Below are 22,531 nucleotides of genomic sequence, written 5' to 3'. Positions count from 1 at the left end.
TTTTTGAAATCCAAAACCCAACCTCAACATGTTCCAACCCAACCCCAACATGTTTCAACTAAACCCCAACATGTTCCAACCCAACACTTGATAATTCCCAATGAATTTCAAAAAAAAAACGTTGCTGGTCTAGATTATGGATTAACACACCAACCTGTTTTATACGATGCTCTAAAGCCTGAGTGTGAGACTGAATAATCTGATCTGAACTGTATGTACAGTTGGTTACTTGTAGATTTTATTGTTGGAGGAGGCGTTGTACCGCAGTACCTACATACAGTACATGTATTATTACCTAGTTTTTCATGTTGTATGTACCATGGAATACAATATATGTATGTGTCCAATGTACACATATTTTGGCAAAATCTGGAAAAGAAAAAGTCCCCAAACACATCTTAAGAAAAGTGTTCATAGTTACTCCCGCCGTTTACCCGCACTTGGTCGTAAATCACGATTTTAGCTATTTTTCCGGACCCAATCAACTTAGAATCTCAAAACCAAGCTACGATCATAGCCAGGATTCTCATGAGTTCGCCAATCAAAGACTTGAGTCAAATCGGTCAAGAGGTTTCTGAGTTATCGTCGGAAAAACAAACAGACAAACAGAGATTACAACTTTATATCTATAGATTAGATAAAAAAAAACACTTTTTTCTCAAGATAATTTTCTAGCTCGTTTTAGAAATGTAACAATTTTTGATGGAATAAAAGGTTTAGAGAGAAAGGTTTAAAGTTGTTGTTATAATAGTAAAGCTTATTAGATTATACAAATATTTCTGTAAAAAGTTGATTTCGAGATGAATAAAAAAGTTTCGTTTTCAAGGGATAAAAAAAAATAAATAAAATTGTTAAATTTGTCAAAGATCATGATATTTTAACCTATTATTGTGCTTTTATAAAATTTGATATTTCAATTTAAAGTCTAATATTCTTTTCCTTGTGACAATGTTAACCTTTTCTTGAAAATTTTGTTTGCAAACCTTTATATTCTTTTAACAGTGCATCTTTTTTTATCCAATAAAAGAACATTATTTTTTTTTATTCGCAAAAGTAGTTAGCCAAAACAAGAAATTTTTAAATTTAAGATGAAAATGAAGCGAATATATTTTGATTATTTTTGTTCAGGAGAGGTTTTAAGGGTACCAGGATGAATCCGGGCATGCCCCTCTTTTTATAAATGGAATGTGACCTTGAATACACGCATAATTGTCCCTAGACAAATATATTTATGTTACCGTCCAATAAGCGGAGAATTCCTTGATCCTCCATCTCGTATCTCCAGGTAGTCAAATTCACAGGTTGCCTGGTTCTCAAGTTCAAACTGACCAAACTCAACAACAATTCTGAAAATGAAACTCCGGAATAAGAAGTCAACTTTTAGACTCAAGTTATGGCTTTAAATAGTCTATAATGACACAAGACACAGCAGTTATGCAGTGTTAAAAGGCCCATTTTACTTACTAGTAAAGCTTTTTGCTTTGTACATCATTATTCCTATTCTATAGTTTCTAAACCAGTTTTATATCTTTTACACTTTCAAAAATTAAACCAAAACTGTTTCATTGTGGCATGAGTTAAAGGAAATATTCTAATTCATTAAGAAATGACTAGCTTGGGAACCCAGCGTTGCCCTGGGTACTCTTAGCTACTTCTGCCGTTCACCCGCGCTTGGTCCGTAGATTACAGTGTGATCTATTTTTCCCTATAAAAGTGAACCCACCAAATTTAATACCTCAAAACCAAGCTAAGAACATTCCGTGGTTCTCCCGAGTTCCCCAATCAAAATTTGAGACGAATTGGACCATGTGTTCATGAGTTACTTCGGCCGTTTACCCGCACTTGGTCGTAAATTACAATTTGATCTATTTTTCCTTTAAAAGTGGAATCCCACAATTTAAAATCACAAAATCAAGCTATAGAACATTCCCGTGGTTCTCCCGAGTTCCCCTGTCAGAATTTGAGGCAAATATTTCCAGGGGTTCTTGAGTTCATCCAAGCAAACAGATAGACAAACAGAGATGACAATTTTATATATGTAGAATGTAGATGCCTTTTACATTTAGATTAAAGATGTTGACTCGGCGGAAAGTATGAATAAAGAAAAAGTATTCTTGTACAATTATCAGAAATTGTGAAAACTACATGACACGGCGTATTTCCATATAACTGCCCTTACACCCCCCTGATAAAGTTTGCGAACACTCCTTTAAATTTAATGTCTGGACTGAGCTTACTTGTCGGCGGGTGGAACTCTGATAATCCATTGACAGTTTAGGTTTACATCATAGGATTCTGGGTGCCGGGGTGACCGGAACTCTCCTTTAGCCTGTACAATCAACATTAATATTTATTTTAAGGAAAAAACGTCAAAAAACATAAAAAAAGAGTATTTAATAAACACAAAGTGCACTCTCAAGTCTCAATGTGTGTCATCTATCTCCTGAATAGTGTCTATTTTATGCCTGTCCCCATAAAGACCTCTTTGGAAGCATAAAATGCTAACAGGAATTGAGTTTTGCCACAAACTCAAATATTCAAATCCTTGATGGCGTAGAATATTGATATTTCAAACCTACAATATTTCATCCAACAGAATTTATAGTTTGAAATATCAAAGGCTTACGACATCGGTTTGCAAAGATATAATGATTTAAAAATCTAAATTTGTGGCATATATACTTAATTATTTTGATATAATATTTCTATATTATACAGTGGGAGGAGTAAAGTCGCTAAGAATATCTTATAAAATGTGCCCTTTAACATTTTCATATATTCGTTTAACAATTACAAAATCAGGTTGTAAATGTCATATTTCTTTAAATCAAAAAATATTAATGAAACGGCAATTAACAAATTAAGAACATGTTCAGCCCTATAATATTTCAGTAATCAAGAACATGTTCAGCCCTATAATATTTCAGAAATCAAGAACATGTTCAGCCCTATAATATTTCAGAAATCAAGAACATGTTCAGCCCTATAATAATTCAGAAATTAAGAACATGTCCTATTTTATTAGTACCTGAGATAAAAGACCCCCACAGCCTGGTACTCCTGGAACAGCTGACCACGTGATCAAGAAACCATTGTCACTTAGAGATGCATCGGATGTAAATCTGAAATAAACAGGCTCTAAAAGCCCTGATTTTGATTTTCAGTGAAAATTACAATTTTTAACATCAAATGTCTATTTAAATTAGTACTGTCATGTCCTTAAAGTTTTATTTCCCATTCCATGGTCTCACTCTCGGCGTACTTTCCCGTTAATTATGCCTTCTACAGGTAAACTGTACAATTTGATTTATGCCAGAGGTCTGCCAGGTATAATTAAATCAAATTGAAGTTGAGAGTATTTTTCTCTAACTCATCTTTGAATCTTCAGTCGTAATAGCAAACTGGTTATATGCTTTTACTCCTAATACAAAACTAGATTTGTATCAATTTACTCTTGATAACTAACTGCTTGTATATGCTTTTACTCTTAAAACCAAACTGGGTATACATACATGCTCTTCATCTTAAAACCAAACTGGGCAAATATGCTCTTCATCTTAAAACTAAACTATTTATATATACTCTTAATCTTAAAACTAAACTGGTTGCATATGCTGCTCTCTTAAACCCAAACTGGTTATACGTATGCTCCATTCTTAAAACCAAACTGGTTACATGTGCTCATTGTCTTAAACCCCAACTGGTTACATATACTCCATTCTTAAACCCAACTGGTTACATATGCTCCATTCTTAAAACCAAACTGGCTACATATTCTCATTGTCTTAAAACCAAACTGGTTTCATGTGCTCATTGTCTTAAATCCAAACTGGTTACGTGTGTTCATGGTCTTAAACCCCAACTGGTTATATATATGCTTTTATTCTTTACAACAAACTAGATTACAGCCGCAGGGAACCATGAATTTAAGAAAATATCAAATCCCGTCCTTTCTGAATTCTCAACGTACTGGGGCGAACACAAGAATGTTCTCCTTGGGAGGCTAATTTTTTTCTTTCCAGGAAGGGGCTCAGAACCCGTTGGGACTGAAAATTCCCCTGGAAACCATACATTTTACTAATCTTCGCCTTGCTAATCATGTACCTGACAGAGACTTCTGATCCTGATGATGTGATCGGGGGAGGAAGAGTAGAGTTACAATATTGACCAATCACATGACCCGCATCCCCTTCTGATATCTCAAGCTAGAAACAAACTAATCATTAAAGACGTGTTTCAAACAGAAAAGGAATTGAGTTTTTGCCACAAATTCCGATTTTCTAATCCCTCTATCCTTGCAGTTGCAACCACCTGTCAAAGACCTTAGATATTTTAAACTATGATTTCTGTTAGATAAAAAAATCTAAGTTTGATATATAAAAGGTTCAAACCATCAGGTTGCAAATTTAGAGAGATCATAAGATTTGAGTTGGTGGCAAAGACTCAAATCCTTTAACGAAAAATTGTTTTTTTATGATTATTTTCATTTTCAGTTCCTAATATTTATAAACAGTAAAATAAATTTGAAATGGCGAAGTTTATACTACTTTTGATTATTGATACTACTTTTGGGGGTATTCAGGTCACGAAGGGTGCTGAGCACCCCCTGAAAAGGAAAAAAATGAAGCCCCACCCTCCTGTAACAATTCCTTAGTAGCATAGAACATATATGGATATTATTTTTAATTTATCATATAATAGATGACATTCGTGTAGGAATTATCATGAGAGTCTGGTTGCAAATAGAATATTTTCAATTAACTGAAAATTGCGCCAACAACTTGATTCCATCCGCTATACTTATAGAAAATAGGAGCATTGTATCATGATTATTCGCGCCCAACCCGGTGTGCTGCATCAGTTTATCCGCCCTACGACAGTTCATCCTTCCAGAAAGTTGACCAGTTTAACATAATGTCAGACTTAGAAGCAATGTTAAACTTTCGACAAGGAATGAATTGTCGACAGGGATTGAACTGTCGACAGGGATGAACTGTCGAAGGGTTTACTAACGACAAGGGATGAACGGTCGACAGGGGATATACTGTAGCTTGGGAATGAACTTCTGAAGGACACCGACTCAACCTTATCCATCTCGCAGGTTGAATGTGTTTCTATGCTGAGGGTAGCGAAATGAAACTGAATTCTTTTTCCAGGTTCTACAGAGATAGTCCAGGTACAGTCTGCATTGTGGGGATACTGCCCAGGATAACCTAGTATGAAGGATTAAAGGGACTGTCGTCGTAAACTAAAAGAGGGTTGAGACTAGATTTTCACTAAATATGATATTGATAGCAACCAATTTACTTCTTCATTATCTATTTTCTACAAGGTTTGAATCAGTACCTGGAGATTTAATTGATCCATGAGATAACCCAGTAAACAGTCCTCCACAGACTGGAAGAGATGCATTCCAGTTGACTTTAAACCCATACCCAGCTAGAACAGAACAGAAATAAATAGATTTTAGCAAGTTTTTTTTTTTTTAATTTTTACACAATAGTTAGTGTTAGTGCTAATAGCATAATTTTGAGGTTTATTCTAAAATTTATTTCAAGGTTTTTTGGCTTTGAAGGTGCTAAAAAAATAACCCCTGGGCAAATTTTAAATTCTTTAAGTTACTTTTATTAAATTGTGCAAAAATAAAATTCTGACCAAAAATTATTTTAAGGTTTTGAAAACGATTCATCAAAACGTTCTGAAAAATAGTTTTGGTGAAGCTTCATCCAGAGTAAAAATATTGCGAAATGAAATGAAAGCAAACTTATCAAGCACATAAATTTGGAAATAAAATTTACAAATTAGATTCATGTGGAGCTTCCCAAAAAGTTAAAAAAAAACCTTGAAAAACGTTCTTCAAAACGTACCTCAAAACGTACCTCAAAACGTACCTCTAAACGTACCTCAAAACGTACCTCTAAACATTCCTCAAAACGTACCGCTAAACGTACCTCAAAACGTACCTCTAAACGTACCTCAAAACGTACCTCAAAACGTACCTCTAAACGTACCTCAAAACGTACCTCAAAACGTACCTCAAAACGTATCTCAAAACGATGCCCATCCCTGGGAATGGGACAAGAATACAAGTATTGGCAAGGTTAATTTAATTTAATTTTATTTCTCTGCACACACGCCTGTTGGCTCTTTGTTTTCTCTTTTTCTCAATAGTTTATGAAACAATTATCAGCAAAATGATTGTTGGACCTGGGCTTAGCATGGAACACCCTCTTATGCTTTTCTGAGTCTGTTCAAATTAAGCCAACAACAAAAAGCAAACTGTGCGGTAGGATACAAAAAAAAAATTCTAAGGCTGAAAATCGTAAAAATTTACGCGTTCAATGCAGGAAAGAGGATTAATAATGAACAAAAACAAAGCTCATAATGATTTTTATGAGTATTTATTGGCAGTCTGTCACAACACAAGTTAAAGAAAATAACTGGAGTTTCTTAAAGCTAATTGGTTCTTCTCTTCCAAAGGTTGAGGGAGCAGGATCCTGCGTTTGTTTACATTACTCACAGTGAGAACGGAACACAATTTGCGCACATTTGAGTTTGGGGTTCCTAAAATAGTTCCTTGGTTTAATCTTTAAAGAAATTGTATATTTACCTATTGAATGGTCAGATCTGAATGACATAAAGATTTGGTTAGAATTTGAGTAAATAGTTCCATTCTCCCCGGGAAGAGTTACCCCACAGTATCTTCCGATCTTATTCCCAGATTGATCTGATCCGTCATAGATAACCAACCAATCATAACAGTCTGCTCCAGATCCTTCCATGTGGAACTCAGTGAAGTTAAGTCTCACCACCTTAACATATATTCCTCGTTCAGGGTAGGACAACGTGTCTTAACTAACGGAAAACAACAAAGGGGTAATCGTTTATGTTCATTTCGTTCACGAACGATAAGACAAACTTCCCTTTTTAGAACTGAATATCTTTGTATCAAATGCAAGCTATCTTTTCCTGGAATAACATAATCATGGGGGTTGCATATTTTTTTTTTTTTTTATCTTAACCTAATTATAAATAGATGTATATGATCCTAACCTGATCACAAATACAAGTATATGATCCTAACTTGATCACAAATACAAGTGTATGAATCTGATCCGGATCCGTCCACACATAAACCCTATGTAGAAGGGTGGTGAGGTTCCAAAATAACTACGAGAGGACAGGGACAACAATTCCTGTATGGAAAAGATAAACTATACCTGTCCAAATTCAACACCTATCAGATAATTACAAGTTAGTTCATGTCCGTATTCAACCCCATCTCCTGTTGGAAAGTCAATATGTCCTAAAACAAAATAGATTAAACTAAACTATACTTGCAGTCATTAAAATGTGCAGTGACAACATTATTTTACATGGTTTGGCTCTAATCTTCTCATTCGTTGAAAATTTTGTTCCGTATTTCCCAAAAATCACTCATTAAGATTTCGACAATTCATAATTACATATTAATTAATAATTATCAGCTATCTGCACAAAGCGCATGAGCTGATTATTATCGACAAATTTCAAAGTTCAAAATATTTACCATTTGCAATAATTCTTATGATCTACTATTTACCATACGCTAATTATCTACTAATCACCAAATGCTAATTATCGACCGATCACAAATACTAACTATCTACTAATCACCAAATACTAATTATCTACTAATCACCAAATGTTAATTATCTACTAATCCCCAAATGCTAATCTATGTAACAAAACAAGACATTCGTGTATATATATTATATATATAATATATATATATTTTTTCAATTTTTTTTCCCACGGAAAACGCTGGACCCTTTAGCTATTTATCTAATAATCCCCAAATACTAATAATCTACAAATCACAATGCTAATTATCTACTGATCCCCAAATGCTAATTATCTGCTAATCTCCAAATTCTAATTATCTATTGATCCCCAAATGCTAATTATCTACTAATCCCCAAATGCTTATTATCTACTAATCCCCAAATGCTAATTATCTACATATCACCAAATGCTAATTATCTACTAATCCCCAAATGCTTATAATCTACAAATCCTGAAATTCTAATTATCTGCAAATCCCCAAATGCTTATTATCTACTAATCACCAAATGTTGATTATCCACTAATTACCGAATACTAATTATCTACAAATCACCAAATACTAATAATCTACTAATCATGCCAAATACTTTAATCATCTACTAATCACCAAATACTAATTATCTTCTAATCACCAAATACTAATTATCTACTAATCACCAGATACTAATTATCTACTAATAACCAAATGCTAATTATCTAAAAATCACCAAATGCTTATTATCTACTAATCACCAAATACTAATTATCTACAAATCACCAAATACTATTTATCTACTAACCACCAAAAACAAATTATCTACTAATCCCCAAATGCTAATTATATCTACTAATCCACAAATGCTAATTATTTACTAATCCCCAAATGATAATTCTCTACTAATCACCAAATACTAATTATCTACTAACCACCAAAAACTAATTATCTACTAATCCCCAAATGCTAACTATCTACTAATCCCCAAATGCTAATTATTTACTAATCCCCAAATGATAATTATCTACTAATCACCAAATACTAATTATCTACTAATCACCAAATAATAATGATCTACTAATCCCCAAATGCTATTAATCCACTAACCACCAAATACATATTTGTCTTAATGTTAATGGTTGACAATATTATCTATAATCACCAAATACTAATTATCTACTAACCACCAAATACTAATTATCTACTAATCCCTAAATGCTAATCATCTAATTAAATATCTACTAATCACCAAATTAAAATAACCTGAATTAGCAAAGAATTCTCCTCCACAGGATTGTATTTCCTCCTCACAGTATGTTCCTGAAAACCCAGACCCACACTCACATTGAAACATCTAGGATAATTTATAATAAAAGAGGCGAGAAACTTATTCAATTCAAAATATGCACTTTTCTTGCTTGTAAGAAGCAGGAAAAAATAATCAGAATTAAAATCTTATCGAGTCAGAAAATTGACGGTATCTTTCACATTTTTGATAAGATTATGGTTTCAAATCAGGTGTTGTAAATCAGGCATTACAATCTTTGCATGGATGGGTCATTTAAAGAAACGCTTACAGTCCCTTTAATTTAAGTCGTTTAATACAGCTTTCCTTTTCTCTGGATCATTTCTTATTAAAATCCTGGTGGATGCTCATCAATTAAAAGGTTTACTTTCTGTATATCAAATCCAGTAGTTAATGTAGGGGGCGGAAACGTCATGTGTGTGTGTCTGTACCAAAAGAGTGGGTGTATAGGAATACCGAACCAAAGGAGTGTACTGTATGTATATACAGTACATACGAATCTCGGTATTTGTACACTCTAGGAGAGTACATTTGTTTATTGTTAATTGTTTACTTAAAAATAAGTTTAATATACATATGTAGTATATTATTTATATATTTAAGTCAACACTATAAGCCAAAATTTCATGCAAAGAATATAATTTGATTAAAGTTTACAACAAACTAGTCGTCATTTGTTTATTGTTAATTGTTTACTTAAAAATAAGTTTAATATACATGTAGTTTATTATTTATAACTTTTAAGTCAACACTATAAGCCAAAATTTCATGCAAAGAATATAATTTGATTAAAGTTTACAATAAACTTCGTCGTCATTCAAGCTTAATTATAATTGACGACATTGTTTTGCAATTTCCTTGACTGTAGTCATGTTGTGTGTCTGTACCAAAAGATCTGTGTGTAAGGAATACCGAACTCGTTTGCAAAGCAGCGCGACTGGCTTTCTCATGCCAGACCAGCGCCATTTCCTTTCCCTTTATTCCTATTCCCTGAGTTAAGGTCAGAAAGATGTTTCTGTTGTTTTAGTGGTTTAGCTGAAAGTAAACTTGAACAGTGTACAACCAGGCAAAGGTTTAACCATTTTGGATGAAAACGAAATCGATATCGAGGTTAAGTTTCTACAGTTTTATTTAATCTTAATTTTATTTGAATACTTATATTGTGTGCTCCATGGGTTTACCTGATTTCCAGTTGATCTACATGTGGCACCATTCTGACAAGGAGCTGAGGCACAAGGGTCAAATGTTTCCATGCAGGTTAACCCAGTAAACCCGGAAGCACACTGACAGGTAAAACCTGAAGTAATGGTTTTCAATTGCACAGGTTTCATGTTAAATTTCACCGTACAGTGTAAGTTAAGTGTAAATGCGGAGGTTTCATGTTAAATTTTACTGTACAGTGTAAGTAAAGTGTAAATGCGCAGGTTTAATGTTAAATTTCACTGTACAGTGTAAGTAAAGTGTAAATGCGCAGGGTTCATGTTAAATTTCACCGTACTGTGAAGGTAACGTGTAAAAGTACAGGTTTCATGTTATTTTTCACCGTCCAGTGTAAGTTAAGTGTAAATGTACAGGTTACACGTGATTTTGTTCTGCACAGTGTATAGTTGACGTAATTACCTGCAGCACTGGGTAAACAGGTTCCACCATTTCTACAGGGTGAGGAGGCACAGGGACTTATTATCACACCACCCTTTAACAATACTTATTATTACAACACCCTGTAAACAAGACTTATTTTTACACCACCCTGTAAACAAGACTTATTATTACAACACCCTGTAAACAAGACTTATTATTACAACACCATGTGAACGAGACTTATTATTACAACACCATGTAAACAAGACTTATTATTACAACACCATGTAAACAAGACTTATTATTACAACACCCTGTAAACAAGACTTATTATCACACAACCCTGTAAAAAAGACTTATTATTACACCACCCTGTACACAAGACTTATTATTACAACACCATGTGAACAAGACTTATTATTACAACACCATGTAATCAAGACTTATTATTACAACACCATGTAAACAATCAACTTTGATGAAATATTTCAAAATACAGCAGTGATTAGATTAGCTACATATCTGTAAATGATTAGGTAAGATCTGCACATTTAAATCTGGACGAATTCAACGGGAAACCGCAAAAAATCGATCTTATAGTTGTCTCTATTCGTTGTTAAAATGGAAAAATTGTACTATTATGTGTTAGGAGCTTTTCCAAGGCCTTTTCCCAAGATGCAACTTCCCAAGGATATTCTCCTAAGTGACAACTTCCTTAATGTGCAATTCCCCAAGCTACAACTTCCTAAGTCTGTCCTAGCCGCAGCACTGAGCCCCCTTACCTGTTCTAGCCCTGGTGATCGGCCCACTTTCCCATCTTTGCCGCAGCGGCCGACCCCATAGCAGCCTCTGAAGGCCTAACCTGATCTTTGGGAAGTTGCCTCATGGAATATTGCAAATTTTGGAGGTTTCCACTTGGGAAATTGAAACTTGAGAAGTCTTTCTTGGGAAAATGCCATTCTATTAAGATACGATAGATATTAACCTCTGGAGTTGGAGGGAGAGGTCCAGGTATCTGTTGACCACCTGGCTGACATCCAAATGGTCCAATTCCTGATCCTCCATACCCAGGAGCACAGAAGCATCTCACAATTCCTTAAAAAGAATACAGTAAGCCACAACGTAGATTTAAACACTGACTGAGTTGAACCAGCTGTTTCTAGCTCAACTAACCTGTATTTCTACTAACTAAAGCCGTACTTACTAGTAAGGATTTCTAATTTAAAAAGGCAGTTTATTTCTGATTATTTCTCTGTAAGGAAGCTCAGTGTATGTTTACATATAGTACGCAATATACTGCAGGAAGTATGGTGGTTAGCAACATTCTTAAAAAAAGGAAAGAACTTAATTCAGCAAAGTTCAGGGCTACTTATTCGTATTTACATAAAAAAATATTAAGTCATTTTTATTCTGAAAACAATATGCTTTTCAACACAAACATGTTTATTATGTTTCAGTAAATAACATATCCTTCCTTTTAAGGGCAATATTATAAAGAAAAAGATTTTATTATTATATTATATAAATACATATATTGAATTAAAATACACTTTTTACAGTGAATACTTTAATCATGGTATGTCTAACCTGACATTGCAACACATGTTGCCATAGGATGGCATCCCCCGTTGTTCATATGACAAGGTCCTAAGTATGAACACACAACTCCATCTCCAGAATACCCTGATGGACATGCACCACAACTTCTTGAACCCTTGGTAATATTTTGGATTAGAATTCATGATAATGCAACATAGTTGAATAAAGTGGACAGAAAAGAAGAATATTAGTTAAAAAGATTATCTGCGTTATTAGTTCTTAGTACCTGAAAAATTATAATTATAAAAATATGAAAGTAAAAAATACCAAATTTGTAAAAAAAAATTGTTATTTGGAGTTTAAATTAAAAAAATGTCAAGTATGTATTTTTCATATCTTCAGGCTTGTTCTTCCGTCCAGAAATCCATCATATCAATTTAAGAAGAAGTTCCATGGAATTACCCCTGAAGCAGGTGCCACATATAATCCTTAGGGAGGGGGGGGGGGGGGGTGCAATTAAAATAATAAAATAAATATTGAATGAAAAACTCTAAACCTGTGTATTGATACATTGTACTATTGGGCTGATGCTACAACCACCATTGTTTAGTCTACATTCATCCAAGTCATTGCAGAAAAATCCATTACCACTAAATCAAAAAATAAATTAATCTACAGTGATAACCAGAAAACTCTGGAATAGGAAGACGACTTTGAGAATAAAGATATAACTTTAAAATGTCCAATGAGCTTGAGACACAGCAATCGTACACCATAAACAGACCCATTTCACAACATTTAATAAATGCCTAGTAAATTATTTGCTTTGTATCAACATCATTACATAAATATTGATATAATATTGTATTCCTATTCCATTATTTTCTGTACAGTGTGTCCCAATAAGTGGTTTTGAACGTTTTGTTTTAGTAAACAGAATTTCAAATAAATTTCCAAAATTTTAATTGTATTAAGATAAATTTTGTTTCATTAATCTTAAAATATATTTATTCCCCCCAAAAATGGAAAAACGATCGTTTTAATACATTCATTTTTGGATCGCAATGGTTCGTGTTTTGTTAATTTTTGCCTATACTTTTGGCATTGTATAAGCTTTTGGCATTGTATAAGAAACACAAATGTTTAAAATAAACAATATTGAAAACTATTGCATATTTCTAACACTATGACAAATTTCGACCCTGAAAAAAAATAATTGGAAAAAGAAGCAGCGTACGGTACACCACTTGTGCCACTAAACAGTAAACATTTACCAGGTTATAAACGACCAGTTAAGGTTTTGAAGTGATTAAGTTTAACATACATGGTGTCCCACGAAACATGACAGTTGGTGAATAGTTTAAAATGTCTTCTTTCATAAATTGTTAAGTTGTTTGATACCAAATAGAGAATAAAAAAAAATATTTCATGGCAGTCATTTAATAGTTAAATTGGATTCAAAGTAAAATAATAAGTAAAATTTTTTTTTAACTAAATAAACTGAAAAAGTCTTTAACATCTAATACAGTTTATGGAAGAAGACATTTAAAACTATTCACAAACTGTCATGTTTCGTGGGACAGTATATGGTAATCAAAACTGGGACTGTCAACTCTTTAGAAAAGTTTTGCCGCAATTTATTTTAAAAGGACAAATGCTTTTCTCGCTTTTCTCAGCAAGGAATTGTCATGTTTAGCGATACACCCTGTAGATTAAAGAGACTGATCGATTGATTTATAAATTGATTAATTAATTGATCGATTGATTGATTGATGATTAACCTGTATCCTTGGGGACAAGGTCCACATTGGAAACTACCAGGGGTATTGATGCACAAAACTTCAGGACTTCTGAAATTAGATACTAATAATAATAATAATAATATTAATAATAATAATAATCTAAAATTTATTTAAACATTAATAAATAAAGACCACTTCCATGTGTTTTCAAAACTTCAAAAAGTACCAAAAATGTATTATATTTGCATCCTTTTTAAATTAATTTTTAACCGATTGACAATTGTTATGTATAATTTAAAAAGTAGTAATGAAAAACATTAACAGAAACAGAACAGAAAATATTTATACTCAGTCAAACTTATATAATTATATAGTTGATTTGAAATAGAATTATCAATCTTTAAAAGCCAGTAATTGCATGAAAGATGGAAAAAAAACGATTTTTTAAAAACAATTCTAAAAAATTTAATATTTTAATTTAAACTGAAGTTTTACCTGGAGCAAGGAGGGTTGGGTGCAGTACACTCATTGATATCAACATTACAGGCAGCAGAGGAACTATCCTTGGTCCAGCCCTTTAATTAGACTTACTTATACTTGTACTCATTTTTAACAAACAAAAAGTACAATGCAATCAATGTTGTGTTATTTCCTCTGTACAGTAATGTTTCTGCTGTTGTTATTAAATATATCATAGTTTTGATTTGATTGTTCATTAAACTGATCGCAGATACAAGATATATGGCTTTAACCTAATATAACATATATTTGTGGATGATTCTAGCCTTATCACAGATAAAACTGTATGATCCTAACCTTATACCAGATACAAGTATTTTATCTTAACCTAATTATAAATAGATGTATATGATCCTAACCTGATCACAAATACAAGTATATGATCCTAACTTGATCACAAATACAAGTGTATGATCCTAACCTGATCACAAATACAAGTGTATGAATCTGATCCGGATCCGTCCACACATAAACCATGACCGCATAGTTCCTGAACATGTAAAAGAGATATAAAGGTTTTATCTATTGTAAAATTCTAGTTTTGATAAATATATTTCTTTTTTACTCCATTGCTATGTATGGTGTATGCATAAAATTTCAGCGGAAGCAAAATTTTGCACTAAAATGCAAATATTTGCTTGCGATTTTTTGGTTAATCAAAAAATTTGCACGCAAAGATTTTTCTTATGTAACACAGCAAAATAAAGGATATTTATCATCGTTCTCCAATAAACACACGGTCTATTAACTATCCCTTTAGTTTTATTAGTTGCTAAAAAAATATTTTTTGACTTTTATATATTCTCTAACCTGTGAAGTTCCACTGCTACAACTGTTTGTTTTCCTTGTACAGTGTATTCCGTAAAACCCAGGCGTACAGTGACATCTGGAATTAGAGTTTATTCGTAAAATACGACGTTTTTGCTAATTAATGAGCGAGTAATAAGCACAAGTGAGACCAAGGCATAAAATATTTTAAGGCTATATTTGAACCTCAGTAATAAAACTCCCAAGACTTTAAACCATGCACTACGCTAAAGTTTGATTCTATTCAACTCTATTCAACTCTATTCAACTCTATTCAACTCTATTCAACTTAGCAATATCTTTATTCATAAAAAGAATCGAAAAGCAATCGCTACAACATGGTTGTTTTTGTGTCATTTTTGGTACTTTTCGCATAAATTGTCTGTCAGGGTCAAAGTTTGACATGGTGTAAGAAAAACATTTGCTGTTCTTACATTATGCCAACTTTTAACCTTGAAAGAAAATACAGGCAAAACAAAGTCCCAACGAAACGAACCTACTGAAAGACTAAGACTAATACCATGTCAGTGGATACCTCGTCAGCTATTTGAATTCCCCTGAAAATACCAAAACTACCAAAAAACAGCTCTGTGTAAAATTATTGTTCGATAGTTTTAAACTAAAATATATCAATAATAGCATAGAAGCGCATCAGATCTTTGTATTCCACCGGAACCTCTATGCACCAAATTTAGTATGTTTCTAACCTGTATGTTCCTGGAAGATTTTGGCAACTAGCGCCATTTTGGCAACCAAGGTCTGTTCCTGCGAACTGATAACATTCGTTCACATCAACCTCACAGGTTGGTCCCTCCCAGCTCTCAGTACACTATAAACAAGTTTAGAGTTTAGGATATACTAGCTCCTCAAGTTTAGAGTTTAGGATATATATCAAAACTAGCTCCTCAAGTTTAGAGTTTAGGATATATATCAAAACTAGCTCCTCAAGTTTAGAGTTTAGGATATATATCAAAACTAGCTCCTCAAGCTTAACTTATTAAATACATGTTAACACATCATAAAGCTTTATGAAATGCATTATACTTTTAGACGCAATTAAAATCAATGGAGAATTTTAAGTCGTCCCATGATTATTTCCATGTTTTGTGATTTGGTTCAACTTTAAACTGTAGAAAGGTGGTTGAAATTTGAAAAGAGAAGCGTTTACCTGGCAGATGAACCCTTGGTAAGTATCTATGCACGAGCCTCCGTTCTTGCATGGATTGGAAGAACAGGAATCTAGGTTCAACTGGGCCTCAAGCTCATCAATGCGTCCCTTCAACCTCTTCACCTGCAATACATTATTCAGTACAGAATTAAAGCGACTGCATTCATAATTTCAAGTGACCTCACATTTACTTAGGGGTGTGTACGATTCACAATCACAACAACACCTTTTAAACTTTTGACTGGTCAAGGGTGGCTTCATTATTTACAGAGACACTTGTAATTATTGAACAAAATATCAAAAGTTTTTAATGCTTTCAAATATTCCATATTTTCGAGAGATGCAAGTAACATATCAGCTGTGTTGAGCTTACAGTGTACGCACGCAGCGTAGACTAGGTTTTATATTATTCTAAAGATTTACACACACAGGTCTCTGTGCTCGATGAACAGTCAAAGGTTTAAAGGGTATTATTGTAAATCGGGTATTGCTTGAAATTATGTTTGTTTGTTCGTACGATCAAAAGGCATGAAACCTTTGACCAATTTGCCTTAAATTTTGATGGGCTAACTCGGTCACACCACGGGAATTAGTTTCCAGGCAAAGCTAGGTTTCAAAGCTAGAATAATATGTTGTCCTTGATGGCTTGGTGCATTAATCATTGATATAAACTAACCAATTAAACCTCTTTATACTCTTTACCTTGTTCTTGAGCTTGTTGTAGTTGCCTGAAATGTCACCAGAGGTTTTATTCTCCAACAAGGAAAGCCGCCTCTCAAGTAGAACAAACTGGTCCTACAGGAATAAATGGAATAAGTTTCATATTGGCGAAGAGTTGAAATCTGAAGAAATTATTAACCCACAGCGTATATTTAGGTAATATTTAAACAATTTTAGTATAGGGTGTCCCAATATAAACATTGGAATTGAGTGTCAACATGTATATACTATATACATGCATTGGTTACTTACAAAAAATGAGATTTCAGATGCGACTGTAGTACAGAATTTGTTCTAGCATTCATAAATACAAGCAACTGTAAACATGTTTCTTCCTCGGCCAAATAGTTTAATATATCTTAAAAGACAATACTTAAATCAATCCATAAATTCAATCTTCAGATTGTTATGTTTCAAGAGTTTCAGGCCATCTTAAAAAGTCTTTTGTGGGTCTGGGTAACCTTGTAACTTTAAATTGACAGCTTCACTTTGTTTACTTTTCTTATGTCTCTGATGTATTATACCTTGATAGAAATCAAAACTAAAATAAGCAGTCCAAGGTTATAATGCAAGGAAAGTTATTTCAGAGGTGTAAGCATCTTTTTGTACTGCAGTATGCTGTCTCTGGGCGTTAATTAAACACAAGACGGATGTCACAGCCTGACATGGGATCCATCTTTCAAAAAAAAATCAATGAAATATTCTGGTCACAGGAAACTATCAAAATTATCAAAAATTTCAAAACTCAAAGCTTTTATCCTCCTTAGATTCTAAACGAACACTGATGATGTATCTATTCCTGTTTACAAATTCAGCAAAGAGAGACTGGTTTCCTATATGTACGCAGAATATACGCAACTGCAATATACTTTCCTTGCATTATAACCTTGAAGCAGTCGTTGTATTGGCTTTTACTTAACTAACTGTGTTAAAAGTGATGGAGAATTCGAGAACTTTGTCCCAGTTCTAATTTCTTCAATTTCTTTAATTTAACCAAAATTTATAAATTTTGAATGACTTACCTGAATATTTATATCTTGATCTCCCATCCTGTCCTCAATAATACGAAGTCTTTCTCCCAATCTTGTATTTGTAGTTTCAAAGGTCTGATTCCTTGCCCTAATAAAAGTTATCAATTATTTTTTTTTCAACTTTGGCAAGGGATTTTTTGTTTCATCTGTTTTTATGAAAATTGTTCTAGGAATGAGGTTTCATGATCAATTGATCAGAGGCAAGAGAGCAAAGAATATGCGATATTCTCTACATACAGCAGAGGGTAGGCATGTGTATAATTGGAGTGCATGCCATTAAGCAGACATCTTCAATGCATGAATACAATTTTCGTACAATACATTAAAGCCTTCAAAAAATTTAATTTATTAATATTTTGTCTAGGTATTGAAACTAATATCTTACCCAGCTAGACATAAACACACTTTAATGTTAACTACGTCTTAATCTTGAAACATATAACTTACAACATATAACTATTGATGATAACTTCTTCTTAGCCTTGAAACTAATACATTAACTAGATATAAAACCATAGATAGAACTTACCCACTGATGTTACTACTTCTTAACCTGTAAACTAATAACTTACTTGACATATAACCATAGGTTATATTATAACTTATCTACTGATGTTAACTTCTTCTTTAAACTAATAAACTAAACTTACCCGAACATAAAACCATAGATAGAACTTACCCACTGATGTTAACTACTTCTTAGCCTTTAGACTAATAACTTACCCAGACATAAAACCATAGATAGAACTTACCCATTCATGTTAACTGCTTCTAAGTTTTGAAACTATTATCTTACCCAGATATAATCCTAGATAGATCTTCTCCATTGATGTTAACTAATCCAGATCCTTGAGTTTGGAAGCTAATATTCTTGTTTTCAGCAGACTGGAGAATAAGAGTACCTCCCTCAACTCGGATCCGGGCACTAATAGAATAGATAAGTGGAGTCTTTAAGGGACTGTTTCAAGTGATCCTCCATCTAGAGTTATTAGAGTGATATCTCTAATTCACAACCGAACCCTTTTAACATTTATCTTAATGACAATGAGGATATGATAATGGTTTTGTTTTATCTTTAAAGGGACTGTAAAGGAAAAATGAAAGGGGGTATAGGCTGAAACCTGAGAATCTCAGGAGTTGATTGAGACATAAGAGTTCTATCTGATGTTCCTGTCTCGAGAAATTTATATAAAACTGTGTCAAAATTATACCAAAACGTATATATGTAAGATAAAGAGTTGTAGTATTAAGCAGATCATATTCAACAAATACGCAACCAATCTGAAAACAACGATATCCCAGAGGAGCCTGATAAACTTTAGTTTCAGTAGAAGTAAATATTTCCATTTACTGATAGCGCCGATTGAAGGATTTATAACTCTAATTGGATAATTATATAGATAGAAAGATAGATGTTACCGCCATACTTTTTTTATTGGTTCAGAATAGACAACAAACACATGACTGAATCCTGATTGGATCAGGCTATAATGGACTCGGCATACAGGAGTGATCATTATTTGAATTTAATAATTTTTCATTTTTAATAGATATAATTGATAATGTCATATTTACGTCCGAATCATGTCACAAGAACTCCAACCAATGGCAGTTCAGTATTATTGTCACGTGTGTCTCCTTCTGTATCATGTGACCAGTATACTGCACCGCCATTGAAGGAGTTCTGGTCACGTGTTACGAACATATATCTAACGTATATCCGTTTTGGTATGATTTTAACACAGTTTTATGTCAACTTCTCGAGACAGGAACATCAGATACAGGGGCGGATACAGGATTAAAGTAAGGGGGGGGGGCAAGATTTGTTAGGAACCAAAAAATTAATAATTAGGAACAAGAAATTGTGCCGCAGGCGAATTTTTTTTTGACTTAAAAGACTCAAAAAGAGTCAAAATTAATGACTAAAGACTAAAAAACTAGATTTTTAACTTTAAGGAACAAAATTAACGGATTAGAACAAGAATTTAGGAACAATTAAAAGATTGTTCAGGAATTAAGAACAAAAATAAATGATTAGGACAGGAATTTAGGATTAATTAAAAGATTGTTCAGGAATTAGGAACAAAATTGAAGGATTCGGACAGGGATTTAGGAACAATAAAAAGATTGTTCAGGAATTAGGAACAAAAATAATGGATTAGGACAGGGATTTAGGAACAATAAAAAGATTGTTCAGGAATTAGGAACAAAAATATTGGATTAGGACAGGGATTTAAGTTGGGTCTGGTGGCGAATGTCCCCCCGCCACCCCCCTGTATCCGCCCCTGAATTCAGATAGATGTCTTATAGGTATCGTTTAATTCCTGAGATTCTCAGGTTTCAGTCTATACCCCCTTTCATTTTTCTTTTACAGTCCCTTTAAGATTGTAATTGTAAATCTCTAAAAATTGCCATTATTGCTTAAATTGAAATTGAAAATTTCTAATATTCAGTCGAAAAGTTAATCTTTATAATTGGAGATTACTTGTATATTAATTACGTCTTTAAACCCTTTAAATAAAGTTTGGTTTTGTAAAAAATACGTTATAATATGTTATAAATGTAATTACAAATTAACAAAATGCAAACTATGGACTGCAGATACATAACTTACAAAGTGATGAAATAATTACCAATTACTATACAGACAAAATACTTACTAATCATTGAACACATCTCTAGAGGTCTGACTCAAACATTTATTCACTATTAAAACAATCAGAAACTTCAAGATAAAGGACAGAAAAATAAATGCTTGTACAATTTACTAGAATTTGCTTCAGACTTAAAACTAGGTGAACCAATCGCCTGAGTCCTCCGGCATATGTACTGACTGGGTACTTATTTTAGCTTCCGTGGCAAACTAGTCTATATTCAGGTTTTGTTGAAAATAGCAATTTTTATCTATTTAAAAAACCTATGTCAAAAAGTTTGCAAAATTGTTCATGTTTTTATTAGCAAAAAATGAGAATATTTGTCTACTTATGATTTTTGAAAATTTCCCAATTTTTTTTCAATTATGAAAAAGTGCCCTTACAAATACAAAATATATTGGCACAACTTTTAAACATATAATTTTGTATCACATATCTGGGATTTAGCAAACTTCAGGAGACTTAGAGTTGTCTAAAATTAAATGTATCGTTGGATAAAGTAGTTTTGAATGTCGTCGTGAACTAGAAACATTTTCATGAAATTCATAATCAGGATTATTTGTTGTGTTCCTCATCTCATCTTTAGTAAATATTTTACTAACATTAATGTATAAAATAATGCTTCAAGTTTAAGTTTAACGCATAGATAAAACCTTCCCCATATATAAAGTTCGGCCACACTGTATTACATTGACAAGAAATGAAGCATTTTCTTCAATATAAGCAAAATTAATATATTTTTAAAATCTCCATTTTGTAAAGACTGCTGTTTGAAATGCTAACCAAGAATGTGGCCGCTCACACACACAAATCGAACAGTATTTTGTTAATTACTTCACTTAAACTTAAGTTAAAAACAATTGCGTTGCCAACCTAAAAGGTATACTGTATACTGTATACTGTATACTGTATACTGTATACTGTATACTGTATACTGTATACTGTATATGCTGAAAGTATAAGTGAGTTGTTGAGTCACGGCGTTGCGACACTTTAAAGTCTAGGTTGTCTAAACATTAAATAACTTTTAGATTTGTCTAGATCTCACTGCTAGACTTTATGATGCCGTCAAACAATTTCATTTTTATATTTAAATGGACTGTAAACGTAATTTGAAGTGACCCATGATAGAGAGTGGATCGTCCGATTCACAAAGGTATCCATAAAAGATTTGTCTAATAAGTAGGTATTAGATATTCATGTTTGTGTTTGTGTTTGCGTTTCTGCAACAAAATTGACCGGAGCAGCATTTCTTGCTTCAAAAAGAAATGGAGAAATTATGAGAACCCCTCACTTATTAAGCCAAAAAAAAACATCTTCCAGATTATTGATCAGATTAAGGTGTCAAGGGTACCGTTGTGAATCGGACATGCCCCCTATTAAATAGGAGGTCAATTTAAAACTACGATCAGAGTCCCCTATTTCCTCTGCACCTATGTATTGATTTATCTCATTCAATAAATTTTGGTATTTTGAGTTTTTAACTTTTTATCTTTTTTCAGATTGAAGTTTTCTGATGCCTAATATAAATATAATAATCAGTGTATGGTAGATAATCATTGTTAGCACTGAAGCATTGAGTTAAATCTTTATCAAGTACAATATATATATATATCATGTAACCCCAACCGGTACAGGGTGGGATAATCAACGTGAGAATTATGCAACAATTTTTAATGTATTTTATGAATTGATCAAGTTTAAATTTGCTCTTCTTATATTTATTATATTATTATTATATTTATTTTTAAGATTTAAAATTGTTTTGCCTGCTTTATTGATTAGGGTTATAATGTGTATTATGTTTTTTGATCCTCCTTGTACAATGTAACCTTAGTATATCAGGTACAAGTGGTGGGAGTAAAGGTTTAATCATACACATGCA

General features: G+C 32.9%; 1 protein-coding gene across 1 annotated transcript in view; it reads right to left on the bottom strand.

Annotated features, from left to right (window-relative positions):
- LOC111706859 (cubilin) overlaps positions 1-22,207 on the bottom strand; it is a 30,618-nt gene extending 8,411 nt beyond the window's left edge. The window contains exons 1-26 of the mRNA XM_023479789.1: positions 22,167-22,207; positions 20,653-20,698; positions 18,789-18,917; positions 17,984-18,080; positions 16,944-17,036; positions 16,242-16,364; positions 15,781-15,902; positions 15,077-15,152; positions 14,688-14,756; positions 14,243-14,322; positions 13,787-13,855; positions 12,562-12,655; positions 12,054-12,180; positions 11,452-11,561; positions 10,506-10,578; positions 10,067-10,182; positions 8,843-8,933; positions 7,221-7,306; positions 6,611-6,812; positions 5,347-5,439; positions 5,086-5,213; positions 4,105-4,205; positions 3,029-3,122; positions 2,238-2,329; positions 1,239-1,346; positions 155-270 (exon numbers count right to left, since the gene is read on the bottom strand). Of these exons, the coding sequence (XP_023335557.1) occupies positions 155-270; positions 1,239-1,346; positions 2,238-2,329; positions 3,029-3,122; positions 4,105-4,205; positions 5,086-5,213; positions 5,347-5,439; positions 6,611-6,812; positions 7,221-7,306; positions 8,843-8,933; positions 10,067-10,182; positions 10,506-10,578; positions 11,452-11,561; positions 12,054-12,180; positions 12,562-12,655; positions 13,787-13,855; positions 14,243-14,322; positions 14,688-14,756; positions 15,077-15,152; positions 15,781-15,902; positions 16,242-16,364; positions 16,944-17,036; positions 17,984-18,080; positions 18,789-18,917; positions 20,653-20,698; positions 22,167-22,206 (2,575 nt within the window). The 5' untranslated portion in view covers position 22,207. The remainder of the gene's footprint in view (positions 1-154; positions 271-1,238; positions 1,347-2,237; positions 2,330-3,028; positions 3,123-4,104; positions 4,206-5,085; positions 5,214-5,346; positions 5,440-6,610; positions 6,813-7,220; positions 7,307-8,842; positions 8,934-10,066; positions 10,183-10,505; positions 10,579-11,451; positions 11,562-12,053; positions 12,181-12,561; positions 12,656-13,786; positions 13,856-14,242; positions 14,323-14,687; positions 14,757-15,076; positions 15,153-15,780; positions 15,903-16,241; positions 16,365-16,943; positions 17,037-17,983; positions 18,081-18,788; positions 18,918-20,652; positions 20,699-22,166) is intronic.
- Between the last annotated feature and the right edge of the window lie 324 nt (positions 22,208-22,531).

Source organism: Eurytemora carolleeae, unplaced genomic scaffold, assembly GCF_000591075.1.
Source record: "Eurytemora carolleeae unplaced genomic scaffold, Eaff_2.0 scaffold756, whole genome shotgun sequence".
Taxonomy (NCBI): domain Eukaryota; kingdom Metazoa; phylum Arthropoda; class Copepoda; order Calanoida; family Temoridae; genus Eurytemora; species Eurytemora carolleeae.
This window is presented reverse-complemented; position numbering and strand designations above follow the sequence as displayed.